Source organism: Camelus bactrianus, chromosome 10, assembly GCF_048773025.1.
Source record: "Camelus bactrianus isolate YW-2024 breed Bactrian camel chromosome 10, ASM4877302v1, whole genome shotgun sequence".
Classification (NCBI taxonomy): Eukaryota; Metazoa; Chordata; class Mammalia; order Artiodactyla; family Camelidae; genus Camelus; species Camelus bactrianus.
The window spans coordinates 46,793,769-46,807,816 of record NC_133548.1 but is presented as its reverse complement, the minus strand read 5'-3'; the positions used below and the strand labels follow the sequence as shown (position 1 = coordinate 46,807,816).

The 14,048-nt window shown below is 50.5% G+C and overlaps 3 protein-coding genes across 7 annotated transcripts in view; all 3 read left to right on the top strand.

The window, feature by feature from the left end:
* XNDC1N (XRCC1 N-terminal domain containing 1, N-terminal like) overlaps positions 1 to 2,389 on the top strand; it is a 19,969-nt gene extending 17,580 nt beyond the window's left edge. For 4 of the 5 annotated variants that reach the window (XM_045508754.2, XM_045508753.2, XM_074372522.1 and 1 more), the window contains one exon: positions 450 to 2,389. In XM_045508754.2, the coding sequence (XP_045364710.1) occupies positions 450 to 685 (236 nt within the window). In that variant the 3' untranslated portion in view covers positions 686 to 2,389. The remainder of the gene's footprint in view (positions 1 to 449) is intronic. The other variant, XR_006721085.2, reaches the window with a different exon arrangement.
* Positions 1,694 to 14,047, top strand: LOC141578991 (short transient receptor potential channel 2). The gene is made up of 9 exons (XM_074373087.1): positions 1,694 to 1,708; positions 3,492 to 4,211; positions 5,963 to 6,175; positions 7,115 to 7,279; positions 8,396 to 8,570; positions 11,097 to 11,297; positions 11,384 to 11,546; positions 12,528 to 12,620; positions 13,919 to 14,047. The coding sequence occupies exons 1-9, from the start codon at positions 1,694 to 1,696 to the stop codon at positions 13,956 to 13,958; spliced, it is 1,785 nt and encodes a 594-aa protein (XP_074229188.1). The 3' UTR covers positions 13,959 to 14,047.
* The window catches only part of ART1 (ADP-ribosyltransferase 1), a 44,465-nt gene continuing 44,335 nt past the window's right edge, over positions 13,919 to 14,048 (top strand). Inside the window, exon 1 of the mRNA XM_074372531.1 lies at positions 13,919 to 14,048. Within this exon, the coding sequence (XP_074228632.1) occupies positions 14,044 to 14,048 (5 nt within the window). The 5' untranslated portion in view covers positions 13,919 to 14,043.

The window sequence follows — 14,048 nt, the reverse complement described above, 5'->3', positions numbered from 1 at the left end:
ACCCTTCATAACTTCTTCCTCCATGTTCACATTCTGCTTCCTCTCCAAGTCTCTGTTCAAATGGTGCTGATTGCCAAGTCTTCTCTGCTTTTCTCAGATAGTCTCTCCCAGCCAATCTCCTGCAGTGTTCTCTGATTCCCTTGGGCTTAGCACTTGTCACCTTCTGCTTTGTGTCACGGTCATTTGTAGTCATATCTTATCTTTACCCCTAGACACTGCAGTTGGTAAGGACAGGCCTGGAATGATGTCCCTCAGCTTCCTAGCACAGTGTTGGGCACATAGTAGACACTCAATGAATGTTTGGTGGATTCATGACTGGATAGTATCTCTCAGGTGTAAAATAGTCAACCATAGTAAGCTTCCTACCAAAACAGCTGCATTTTGACAGCAGACATTCCCTCAGGTTGCTTGGGGTGGCCTCCTTCCTCACCTTCTTCTCTCCCCATCAGGCTCCTTCAGCATTGAGATGCTTCCCCAGCACGCTGCCACCTGCGGAGAGACCTCCTCACCTTCCCCCACCTCTCCCTTCTCGTCACCATCTTCATCACCAGCTGTGCTGTGGGTGTCCTCCCCGGAGAGCTCACCACCCATTTCCTGGGTCCAGTGCCCTATCTGCCAGTTGCCATTCCCAGCAGGAGAAATAGAAGAACATGCCAGCATGTGTGGAGAGGTCCCTCAGGCATGAGCCCTGAGGTCCTGTGGTTTTGGACATACTCGTACCACCACCACAGAGGCTGCCCTCTGTGACTGAAACCAGGGAATAGATCTCTTGACAGCTGAGAAGGGCTGATAAAGCCAAGCCGCCCTCTCCTCCCCTCTACTCATTCCCTTAGGATGCTCCCGAAGAGTACCTCTGGGTCCAGCCTGCTCCCTGCTCCCAGTTGTCAAGACTTCTGTCACTATGGCACCCTGCTCTCCCATGGGCAGCTCCATCTCTTTCTTCTTTGAACTGCCAGGGTCGAATTGGTGATCTCTCTAGGGCTTTGGGACACAGTCCAGAATGTTTTCCCCTTAGTGAGTGGTGTGTACTTGTGCCCATTTTCCTGAGATGAAAATTGAGGCCCAGGGAAAAGAAAAGCACTGCCTGACAGATAAGATCCTGTGGTGTCCTGGGAAGGTGAGAGTGATTTTTGAGTATGAGACTGACCTCCAGCCTCCCAGGAACTTAACTCCCAGTGTCCTTTAGGTGTTCCCTCCCTAGGATGATCAGTTAATGGTGCTGACATTAAACAAGTTATTTATCTTGGGCCCAGAGTTAACCCTCAGTAACAGAAGGAAAAATAAAAACCTGTCCTGCTCACAGAGTTTATGGGAATCAGAGGGGCTAATGACTAAGGAATGATTCTCAACCTGGCTGTGGAACCTTGGGCAAGTCCCCGTCCCCATCAGTACAGTGAGGCGGTTGGACCGGAGAGTCTCTAAGATCCCTTCCACCTATGTTCTAAACTGTATACCCACCTACTTTGAGCAACTATGTCCTCTCCCTTTCCCAGAAGATTTCATCGTGTGGCACTAACACCAGTTCCCCTGGTCTCCAGGGTACAGGGCAGAGGGGGAGCAGCTGGTCCTGGCAAAGGGAGGGCCCAGGGCGGGGTTTTGAAGGGGCAGGAGAGAGGAAGCTGGGCACAGTCAGGGGAGCTGACGGGGCAGGTGTTGCATCCCTCCATCTCTGCCAGCATCAGTTGGCGCAGCCATGGACCCCCTCACGGTAAGAGGCCTTCAGCTCCCCTGCCTTCCCCTATCCTGGTCTCATTTCTGGCTGTGATTAAAACAACAGATTAACCCAGAGGGATGGCAGGGACATCCTGGCTGCCATGCAGGAAGTGGACATGAATGTGAGGGTGGGAGAAGAGCCCTTGGAGGCCTGGGCCTAGAAGAAAAGCCGTGAGGGTGGGCTGGGCCCGGTGGAGGAGAAGGACAAGGCAGCACCGAGAGGGAGAAGTGCCGCCCAAAGCAGGAGAGGGCAGAGCTGGGAAGCTGGTGGAGGGGTATCTTGGGCGGATCCTGCTACAAAGAGCCAGGTTAGAGCTGAGGGGCTTGCAAAAAGCCCAATGCAAAGACCCTTCTGTGTGGATGTGTCTAGGCCTGTTCTCCAGAGGCTCTGGGATTTCCAGAGGGATGAGCAGCTGGGAGAAGATGTCAACAAGGTGGGAGCTGGTCATGGACAGATCTGTGTGCCTGTGGGGGCGGGTGAGGTGGGTGGTTAGGCTTCCAGCACAGCCCTTCCCTCCTGCTTCAACCTACTCCCAAGCTGCCCACATTTGGCCCCACTGTGAGTGGGTGGTCCTGTGAGGATGGAGGTTGTGCTGAGGAAGGGGCCCCCAGTCAGACCCAGTCCTGGCACTTTCCTATCCTAAGAACCCCTACAATAAAATGAAGACTAAGAAAATTTTTGTAATCTTCAATTGTCAAATCTTCAAGAGATTTGGAGACTATGCTGCTGGCTTTTTAGATGGAGGAAGTGGCCATAAACTAAGGAATGCAGGGAAAACAGCTTTAGAAGCTAGAAAAGGATTCTCCCCTAGAGCCACCCTACCCGGCCACCACCTTGACTTTAGCCCAATGATGTGAGTTCCGAACTCGGACTTCTAGAACCGTGAGAGAATAAATTTGTGTGGCTTTAAGCCACTAAAATTTTTTTTAAAAGAAATGCTTTTTCAACCAAGACCAATTTTCTCAATATTATCAGCATTTCATATGAGTAAATGGCATATTATTTGCTAACACCTTAACAAAAATATACAGGAAGCTACTATTATGGTATAAAAGGGTATTTCCAAAATGATTCCTGGAAAATATGAAGATGAAATGTATTCCCTACGCATAATTGGGCGGAGGGGTGGGGGACATTCATATTGTCTTTATACGAGATGATACACAAGAGTATATAACATACTTAATGCAGAATTTAATTTCAGGGTAAAACAGATAAAAGTGGTAACATTGTTATTTTCATTCTTAAGTTATTTCCCTACGTTACTCTATCCCACAGTTGCAGGGTTTTGAAGAAGTAGAGACTCCAGGAATCAAAAGCTACTCTACTGCTAATTATTTCCACTTGAGCTGAGAAGTAACCTAGAAGAGTAGTTAGGAACACCAGCTCCTCAGCCAGACTGGGTGCCCACCTCATCGACGTGTCTTGGCATGTCTGTACTTCAGTCTCCTCCCCTGTTAAAGAGGGAGTGATAGCTCCTACCTCACGGGGTTATTTAAGAATTGAATGAGGGTGGGCGGGAGGTAAAAAAAAAAAAAAAAAGAATTGAATGGGTTACATATTTGTGCAGGGTTGAGGGAACTACCCAGCATACATAAGCACTACATAAGTATTACCAAAAACAAAAAAAGAAAATGTTTGTTACTATGTGTTTGAGATAAGGAGGAATACAACGGTGGCTCGATATAGAGGGTTAAGGTCTTGAAGGTAGAAAGGTAAGGGAGGCTCCAGAGCAAAGGAGGTTAGAGACTCAGAGTCCCCCATCTACTTCATCCAGCCACAGCCCAACTGGACGGAGATCATAAACAGAAAACTGAAGTTCCCACCTCCACTGCTGGGTGCCATCCAGGAGGGTCGGCTGGGCCTTGTGCAGCAGCTGCTGGAGTCGGGGGTCGAGGCCACGGGCGGCGGACCAGGCGGACCCCTGCGGAATGTGGAGGAGGCCGAGGACCGCTCCTGGAGGGAAGCCCTCAATCTGGCCATCCACCTGGGCCACGAGGCCATCATGGATGTGCTTTTGGCCAATGTCAAGTTTGACTTCCGGCAGATCCACGAGGCCCTGCTTGTGGCCGTGGACACAAACCAGCTGGCAGTGGTGCGCCGCCTGCTGGCCCGGCTGGAACAGGAGAAGGGCCGCAAGGTGGACACCAAGTCTTTCTCACTGGCTTTCTTTGACTCATCAGTCGACGGCTCTCGCTTTGCACCCGGCATCACCCCACTCACCCTGGCCTGCCAGAAGGACCTGTATGAGATTGCACAGCTGCTCATGGACCAGGGCCACACCATCGCCCGGCCCCACCCTGTCTCCTGCGCCTGCCTCGAGTGCAGCAATGCACGCCGCTACGACCTGCTCAAGTTTTCCCTGTCCCGCATCAACACCTACCGGGGCATCGCCAGCCGCGCCCACCTCTCACTGGCCAGTGAGGACGCCATGCTGGCTGCCTTCCAGCTCAGCCGTGAGCTCAGGCGCCTGGCCTGCAAGGAGCCTGAGTTTAAGGTTGGTTTCTCCTCCTTGCCTCTGCCCTCAGTGCCCCATATCTGTCCTTCCGCCCAGGCATGGTTGGGCCTGTGGTAGGTGTTCTGGAAAGTGGGAAACAACAGAAAGATGTTCTCAGGAAACCTCCATTCTGATGGGGAGCTACAGAACCCTGCCGTTAGGGGGACTTCATCTAATGACATAGAGCTGTCACTCTAGGGGCACCTAGTCTTATGTGGGCAACACAGACCCAACCCTCGTGGCGTCCTGGGTCTGTCTGAGGGAGGAGAGAGAACACAGATGGAAAAGCAGCTGGACAGACTTAGAAACAATATTCAGTAGAACCCATCCTTTCTGAATACCTACTGTGTGGTCCCACCCAGAGCATTGCGTGTTAGGGTCTCCAGCTTGTGATCACAGCAGGAAGAGGGCAGAGAGAAGCAGACAAGACTTCCAGGAAGCTCAGTGTCATTCAGTGCCTCTGTGGATGGTGCTATAGGCTTCCAAGGACCAGAAAAGAGGTCAAGAAGCTACAGTGGTTGTGTGCAGGGTAGACTCCTTGGAAGAAGCTGGATTATCTTAGCTACATCACCAGGTGGTTTGACACAAGTGAAGAGGAGTAGGGAGGATATTTGAAGTAGGGGTGCAGTCCAAGCAAAAGTTCTTGGCTCGCAAAAGTAGATACAGGATGAGTGCAGGGTCTCTGTCCTGGATGGAATACATGCTGGTTCCATCCATCTCTCTGTGCCAGGCAGACTTGGTCCTCTTGCTCAAGGTTACCATTAGGTGGGGAAACAGACCAAGATACTAAAACGAAGTCCTAAGGCAGGATGTGGCCTGTGCCAGGTGAGCTGGCTGGAGAGCCTGCTGCTTCTCTGGAATCTTAGAAGGATTGCAGAATGAAGAGCCCCCACTTCCCAGGTAGCAGCAAAGAACAGCCCTTTCCAAAGGACTTTCCCTCCATCCTCACAGCAGCCCACAGAAGGAGGCAGCAGGAATTAGTATCCCCACTTTCCAGACAAGGGAGCTACAGCCTGGAAGGGGGAAGTACCTTACCCAGTGTGACACCACCTAAGGGGCCATGTGGGGACTCAGACCTAGCCTCCTGAAGTCCCAGCCTGGATTCTCTCTGGGGTTAGGGCCCCAAGTAAAACCAAGGCTAGGACAGGTAAGATGGAGGCGAAGACTGCCTGCTCTGTCTGCAGCTCCTACAACTGCTGGCACGGGTTCTCATACAAGGTTGGTGCTCAAGAAGATTAAGGTTGGTGATCAAGAAGATTAATTAAATGAAAACAAGAAGGCATGAAGAGGAGGAGGGGGTGGCGTATAGCTCAGTGATAGAGTGCATGCTTAGCATGCACAAGATCCTGGGTTCAATCCCCAGTACCTCCACGAAAAATAAATAAATAAACAAACGAACTTAATTACCTACCCCCCAAAATTAAAAAATTTCATATTTAAAAAGAAAGGAGGAATAGAGGTAGGATAGGAAGAGGCAAAGGGAAATGGGGTGAGCAAAGGTGACAACAACGAGGTAGACGCAGCACCAGAGAAGCCAAGCTGACCCAGGAGGTACCTCATTATAGCCAGGAGGACAGGTAAGGTGGCAGAGGAGAAAGGAATAGATGACTCAGGGTGACAGCAGGTGTGGGGAAGTGATGGCCGAGGGCAGGGCAGAGTGGCCCAGGCCTGCTGTTGATGGGGGGAGGGAGGCTGGCCCAATGGGGCGGGGCCTGCAGGGTGGTGGGCACACGTGGACTTCCTCCCTGCAGCCCGAGTACATTGCCCTGGAGTCGCTGAGCCAGGACTACGGCTTTGAATTGCTGGGCATGTGCCGGAACCAGAGCGAGGTCACCGCAGTGCTCAATGACCTGGGCACGGACAGCGAGACTGAGCCCGAGGCTGAGGGCCTGGGCCAGGCCTTTGAGGAAGGCATCCCCAACCTGGCAAGGCTGCGACTGGCCGTCAACTACAACCAGAAGCGGGTCAGCTGGGCCCCACCCACCTCCCCCCACCCTGCCCCGACTCCTTGCCCTGCCACCTTTAGGTATCCCCTGCTCCAAGCCTAAGCAAATCCTTTCCCTGCCCTTGAAACCCTCTTAGATCTTGATTCCGATCACCCTTCTGCCAAGGCCGTTGATCCTATGAGTCTTTCACCCTCCCTTCCCTTCAAAGTCCCTAACCTCTCTCCAGTTCTTGGAAGTCCCATTACCCACCCGGACCCCACCTGCAGACCAGACATCTGGGTCTCACCATCAGCCCTGCCTCTGACTTGCTGAATAAGTTTGCTCTGGTCTTTTTCTGTTGTTAGACTTCAGTATCTCACACTATTCAGCAAGACTAGACTGGACCTCTTGGGGCTTGGCTATCAAATGATTATTCCTCGTCTCATGAGATGCCCGCCCCCCTCAGCTAAAGACATGCTCCCTTTATAACCTTCCCCAGCCCCTGACTCTTCCCTCTCCCAACCCTCAGATATCCTAGCCCCCCAGGAGCTTAACCAAAACCCTGCCTTCGTAATGTCTCCCCAAGACACCAAACCCCCTTTTCCTGTTCCTCCCCTCCTCAAGACTATGCAGGCTGGTGCCCCACATCTCTAAGAAGACAGGGAATCCTGAGTGTTCTGGGACTGGGTACCCAGTTGCACTCACCACTGCCTGACTCAGATTCAAGAATGTGGGACCTGGAGAATGCAGGAAAATCTTCAAGTTAAGCTTCACCTTTATAGACTAGGAAACCAAGTCCCAAAGAGAGGTGGTGTCTGCCCAAGGTCAAATGACAAATGACTTGCCTCTCTTCAGAGCTGCCTGACCTAGGGGAGAAAAGAAACGTGGTTCAATCTCCATGACTGTGCACCCAGCTGGCTCCCCACCTTCCTCCCTGGCTGGTGGCCACCCCCTCTGCTCACGCCCATCTCTGCTTAGTTTGTAGCACATCCCATCTGCCAGCAAGTCCTGTCCTCCATCTGGTGTGGGAACCTGGCTGGCTGGCGTGGGAGCACCACCATCTGGAAGCTCTTCATCGCCTTCCTCATCTTCCTCACCATGCCCTTCCTCTGCCTGGGCTACTGGCTGGCACCCAAGTCCCAGGTATTGAGAATAAAATTTATAACTTGCATTTATGGAGCACTTGCTTTTTTGCCAGGCCCTGGGCCTGGCACTTGGGACATGCTCCCATTAGGTAATTTGAGGTATCCCTGCAAGGTAGGCATTGCACCTGGATTTTAGGGGTGGGGGGGAGGGGACAGAAGTGCTGTTGTGTCCAAGGGACACAGTAAATAGCAGAGTTAGGATTGAAACTGAGGTCTCTCTGCCTCCAAAGCCTGAATCCTTTATACAGCCCTATACTCTCCTAGAAAGACTCCCACCCCCAGCTAAAATTCTCTAGGAGCCCTTGTGGACCCAGATATTTCTATTCCTTCATTTAACAGATATTTCCTTGAGAGCCTCCTGGCAGCCAGGCATCGTGCCTGGTGCTGGGGATATAATAAAGAGCAAGCCCAGCTGCATTAACCAGGTGAGGACTAGGGCGAGCAGTGCTCCAGGAAGCAGGAACAGTGCTCCCAACCCCCCAAGGAGGGAGAGCACAAAGTATTAGAGACTGAAAGGAATTTTGTGCAGCTAAAGCATAAATGCAGGAAAGAAGGCAGGGGCCGGGTCTCACAGAGCCTTAAGCAATGATGGAAGCCACTGCAGGATTTTAATGAGGTGAGACATCCCATTAGTTTTGTGTTTTAGAAAGCTCTCTCTGCTAGTGCTGCAAAGGATGGATTAAGGGAGGGGCCGAAGTTAGGGAGATTGTCAGAGTATGTGAGAGAGAAGAGACGATGCAGAGACACCTTTAAGCTTCTTGGTCTGAGTGACCAGGTCGTTTTCTAAGGGGAGACCAGGTCGGGAAGGGGAGGAGGAATTTATTTCTTGACATGGTTGAGACTGAAGAGTCTATGGGACCTCCCAGGGAAAGTTACTTTCCCTCGGTGATCCTCAGTTCATTAACTTAAAAATAGGAATAATGATACCCACCTCATACAGTTGTGAAGGAAACAATAGATAAGAAAGGGGAAGGCCTAACATGTAGTACATTCTTGATAAGCATCTAAGTAAGTGAGAGAGTGAAAGGAGGAGTCTCGAGGGGGCTGACCCTACTGGAAGTTCTCCAGGGAGGGGAGAGATGTGAGAACCCTGGCTTGCCTTCCTTCCCCACAGCTGGGCCGCCTGCTGAAGATCCCGGTGCTGAAGTTCCTGCTGCACTCGGCTTCCTATCTGTGGTTCCTCCTTTTCCTGCTGGGAGAGTCCTTAGTCATGGAGACGCAGCTGAGTACCTTCCGTGGCCGCAGCCAGAGCGTCTGGGAGACTTCACTACACATGGTTTGGGTTGCAGGTACGGGTGTGGGGCTTTTATTTATAGCAGGCCTCCTGGGGGACGCCCTCACTTTTCTTCACAGTAAGCACCCCTATGGGTGGGCGGATGTCCCTACAGATGCCCCCTGAACATATAACCAGATCCCTCTGGGCTCTAGCCCACCAAGGACCTTTCCCCTTCACCCCTAAACAGGGGACCTAGCCCTGTGATAGATCCCTTGAGCAAGGACCCCGTTCTTCCCCCACCCTGGCAACTACCCACTCTGGATGTTCCCATCTTCTCATAAATAAGACACTGGTCCATGGTGTCAGGTGGGAGGTTACCTTGGTATAATGGTAGCCTGCAAGTATACCACCAGGCAATCTATCCCAAAGGTCATGGACCAGAAAGGCTGGGAGACCAGATTAAGATGCTCAAATCATACAGTTTATTCAATCCATAAATGGTGTACTTATGATGGTGTCATTACAAGGACCAGAGTTGAGGTTTGAGCAGGGGATGAAACAGCCAGAAGTTGCCTGGGCCCAACACTTGATCTGTGGGAGAAACACAGGGGCAAGTACGTCTGACCACAGCTGTAGCTTGCTAATCATCCTGGTGAGCAGTTATGACTTTTCTTTGCAATCTTTGGGTAGAGGACATATGAGCTAACATGGGTATCACCAATGGGTAGCTGACTTAAGATCTGATAAATTTGAAGGGTATATTCAGTGTATCACGCATATTTAGTGTCTACTCTAAATATTCTACATATCTTCACACACATATGCTCTACTTGCTTTATTTTTCCAACATGTCACCCCAATAATTTATCTATGCTTAATGCAAAAGTTTCATCCATTCCATTGGTATTCTTTGCTTCTATAGCAGAATTGAGTATTCTCAAACAATTCAGCAAATGCAGCTGACAAGAATCCTCAGAATCCCCTGGCTGGTCAGCTCAGCAGCTGGAACGGCAGCCCCTTCCTCATCTGTCTTCCCTTTACTTACCTCTAGCTTAGTTAGCAAACTCCCGAGCCACCAGTAGACTAAGTCTGCTGCTCCACCCTGTACCAAGCCAGTCAGTGAGGCCCAAAAGGAAATTTGGCCAAGAAACTCTGGGAAAGAAAACAACAGTGGTCCAAGAGGAAAAGTTTCTCATCCAATTATTTACTAAATATTACTGACCTGTGTTGGGTGGAGATGAAACGAATACATTTCTGCCCATGGGAGGGAAATCTTAAAACTCCACATTTCTTCATGCAATAAACACTTGCCACTGCCATACTGTGAGTGGAGCCCTGAGAACACATGGATACATTAAATAGGTTTCTTTCCATCCATGCAACGCACATCATGGAGCATCCACCCCACCCTCACAAGGTGCTCTGTTGCCACGGGAACGGATCCAGTTCCTGACCACATCACGCTCCACTTGTCTCTGGGCCTGCATGCATCCTCTTTCCCCACAGCCCTCTCCCCTCCCACGCTGTCCCTTCACCTGGCAGGCTCCTACTCCTCCGGCAGGTCTTAGCTCAAACATCACTTTCCGTGAGAAGTGAAGTGTTCCCTGGTCCCCACATCGGTGTGAGGATCCATTCCTAAACTCTCCCACAGCAGCCTCTGTTCCCCTGCTCTCGGCCTCAGCATTCACCACACTGGGCCGTAACCACCTGGCTACTTGCCTGCCTCCCTCTCCAGATGATGAACCCGGGGAGGCCAAGGACACACAGGATCCTACTAGCCATGGTAGGGGCTTAATCAGTGTTTAATAGTGACCACTAGGCTTTGTTCTGGGCACTGGGGACAAGGATGGGAATTGGCCATGGTCCCTGCCCTTGAGGGGTTCAAGATTCATGGGAAGGGAGGGGGACAGACCCAGGGAGAGATATTCTGCAGTGCCCCATGGTCTGAAGAGAGCTGTGAGAACTCACTCCCCCTGGTCAGAGAAGGCTTCACAGAGGAGGTAATATTTGACCTGGGCCCCAGTGGTGAAGAAGGGCTTTCGAGGTAGACAGAGCTATGAGTGAGAAAGCACACGCTTGTCCAGGGAACAGAGAAGGGTATGAGGTGGCAGGCTCACCTGGCTTATGGCAGCTCCCAGACCCTCCATCCCCAGGTCTGGGGCTGGGCCCCCGCCTGAAAATGAGCAGGTTAATCATTTGGAGCCCCTTTAAATCAATATTATTTAAATACTTGTCTAATATTTATTTGGTGGAGGGCAGGGAGAAACAGATTCAAATCATTCCCTCCCAATAACCAGCCTCTCCCAGGTGTTCCTCACTTTGAGTATTGGCTGACTGGGACCCCTGCCCCACCCCCCTCCCAGAGCTGAGTCTGCATTAGCCAAAAGTCGTTTTTATTTTCACGTAAGATGACTTTGTACTTAAGCAGATTAAATGCTTACATTTTATCAGTATCATGCTTGTGAAGATTTAGTTCTCCCCGACACTCACCCCATGGGTGGTATCCCCCTCCATCAACCATACCCACAAGCTCACTCTGACCTGGACGGAGGAGGAAGTGGGGCCTCACCCTGTCCTGGTGCCCCACCGGCTCCTTCAGGCTTCCTGTGGTTTGAGTGTAAGGAAGTGTGGATCGAGGGGCTGCGCAGTTACCTCCTGGACTGGTGGAACTTCCTGGACATGGTCATCCTGTCCCTGTACCTGGCGGCCTTCACGCTGCGCCTCCTCCTTTCCGGGCTGGCCCACATGCACTGCCGGGATGCCCTGGGCGGTGCTGCCTGCCACTACTTCACCACGGCTGGTGAGTGTCCCCCAGCTCAGCCCTGAGTCCCCCAGTCCCCTCCTTTCCTTGACTCAGAACGGCCTCACCCCCTTCTACCTGCACAGAGCGGAGTGAGTGGCGCACAGAGGACCCCCAGTTCTTGGCTGAGGTGCTCTTTGCCATCACCAGCATGCTCAGCTTCACCCGCCTGGCCTACATCCTGCCGGCCCATGAGTCACTGGGCACCCTGCAAATTTCCATTGGCAGGATGATCGACGACATGATCCGGTGCGTGCAGCCCCTGCTCAGAGCACACTCCCCTCTGAGGGACCTCGCTCAACCTCCTTCTGAAATCCCCTAGATCTCGTTAGCACAGGAATTCTTAACCTGGGTTCCTTGCACAGGCTCCAGAGACCCCTGAAACACTGAAACCACAGGCAGAACCTGGAATGCAAATGTAAATGTCCACCTCTCTGCAGAGAGGATCTATAACTGTCATCTAATTCTCAAAGAGGCCCATGACTCCAAAGATCAGGAGCCACTGATAGAAAGAGTTCCAGTCCCAGTTTTGTCATTGCCTCCATGACCCTCTGTGGGGAGAGGCTCAGCCTTCGCATCTTTGTGGTAAGGTGCAGGACTCAGGGGTTCCCTTGAATGGTTCCCACTACAGCTGCTCTTTGAACTCATGGCATTATTTGGTCTTCCTGGTAATTATCATCCAGTCATTTACAGCCATAACTGGCCTATCACCCTAGAGCCCTAGTTAGTATCTGCTTCCCTGGGAATCCCTTGCCTGAGGTGGGACTGGAGTGGGTGTTCTGGGTGGGAAAAGCCCTGGTTGCATCTTGGAGGAAAACTTGCCACCCTACCCCTGAGACTCTCCTAGCCCTCCTGTTGCAGGCCAACTCAACCTCACGTGTGACTTTCACTCTGCTGGTGATAAATCCTATCCAGCAGGACTTGCTGACTCTCCCTCATCTCTGTACCACATCTCAGCATCTCAGTCCCTCCCTAGGAGCCTGGCCCATCCCTGTCTTTGACAGCTTCAACTGAGAACCTTTTATTCTAGAGGGAGAGCTCCTGCTTCAGCACCCACTTTTAAATCCATTCTCATTTCCCACCCCCTAATTTCTCTCTTCTTAGTAATAAGCAAACTGAACCCTTGTCAAGTAGAGGCTGAGCCTGGGAGCCCCTATCCCTCTTCCCAGAACCTGACTTCTCCCAGAGTGGAGACCTGCTCTGACCCTTCCCCATCCCATCCCCTGCTAGGTTCATGTTCATCCTCATGATCATCCTGACCGCCTTCCTCTGTGGCCTCAACAACATCTACGTGCCCTACCAGGAGACGGAGCGTCTGGGCAAGTATGCTGGGCCGTGGCAGGATGGGCAGGTGGGAGTCTGGGACCATGCAGCTTGGAGCTTAGGGGTCACCACTTCTTTTCCCCTCCTCTCTCCTCTATTCACTCAATAATTAATTCTTTGGTTTAGTGAATCACTCCCTCATTGACTCACCCCTCCATTCATTTGTTCATTTATTCATTCATTCACTCACTCCCTTTCTCCCCAAATCTTTAATTTTGAAAAAATGTGAATCCTAAGAAAAAGTTAAAAGCACAGTAGACACCCACATACCCTTCACCTAGCTTCCCCAGTTGTCAATGTTTGGCTACATTTTGCTTGATCTATTAGTCTCTGTTCTTTTTTCCCCCCTGAAACATACAAAAGTAAGTTGCAAACATCATGATACTTCACTCCTAGATAGTTCAAGATGTCTCCTAAGAGCATCACCACAAAATCATATCACACTCAGAAATGTAATATCAATTCCATAATATCACTTACTCCACAGTCCTTGTTCCAAATTCATCAATTGCCCAAAAACAGTCTTTCCAGTTTTATAAAAATCTGAGATCCAATCTGGTATCATGCATTGCATTTTGTTGTCATATCTCTTCAGTTGCCTTTAATCTAGAACACACTCTACCTTTTCTTTGTCTTTCACAACAAATGAACTTTTTCAAAGAATGCAGACAGAGTTATATTGTATAGTGTTCCACAGTTCGGATTTATCTATTTCCTCATGATCAGATTCAAGTTAAGCAATCTTGTCAAGAACACAGCCTGGCTGATGACGTGTACATTCCATCACACCCCACTGGGAGGCACACGATGTCAGTTTAGCCCGTTGACAAGACCTACTGGTCTAGCAAACCTCTCCATTGTAAAGGCACTAGGGATACCCTTGTGGTAATAAAGAGACACTCACAGAGGCCACTTCCTGCTAACCCTTCCCCCAGTGGCTTTAGCATCCATAGGTGACTTTTACCTGAATCAGTGAATACAACTGTGGCTTCAAGATGCTGATATTCTACTGCCGTCATTCCTTCTACATTTCTTAGCCGGCATTCTTCTATAAAGAAGTGCTATCTTTCTTCTCCCCTATTCTTTTCAAGTATCACTATGGATTGAAAGATTTTTTTTAAATATAATATCCCATTAGAATCATTATTCTTTTTGAAGCTCAGTTCTCCCCAAAGATGGCCAATAATTAATTCTTGTGTTTGTTTATTCATTCACTCACTTTTTAAATTCATTCACTTCCTTTGTCATTCATTTACTGAAGTTGCATTCACACCCATTTCCTGACACCTTCTTTGTAGTAGATCCTGTCCCTGGCACTGGAATCTCAGACAGAAGTGAACCAAACCCAGTCTCCTGGAGAAGAGACCCATGTGCACCAATAAGCTCAATTTGAGATGATTTGTGCTACCAGGAAGGAGGGCTTATGTT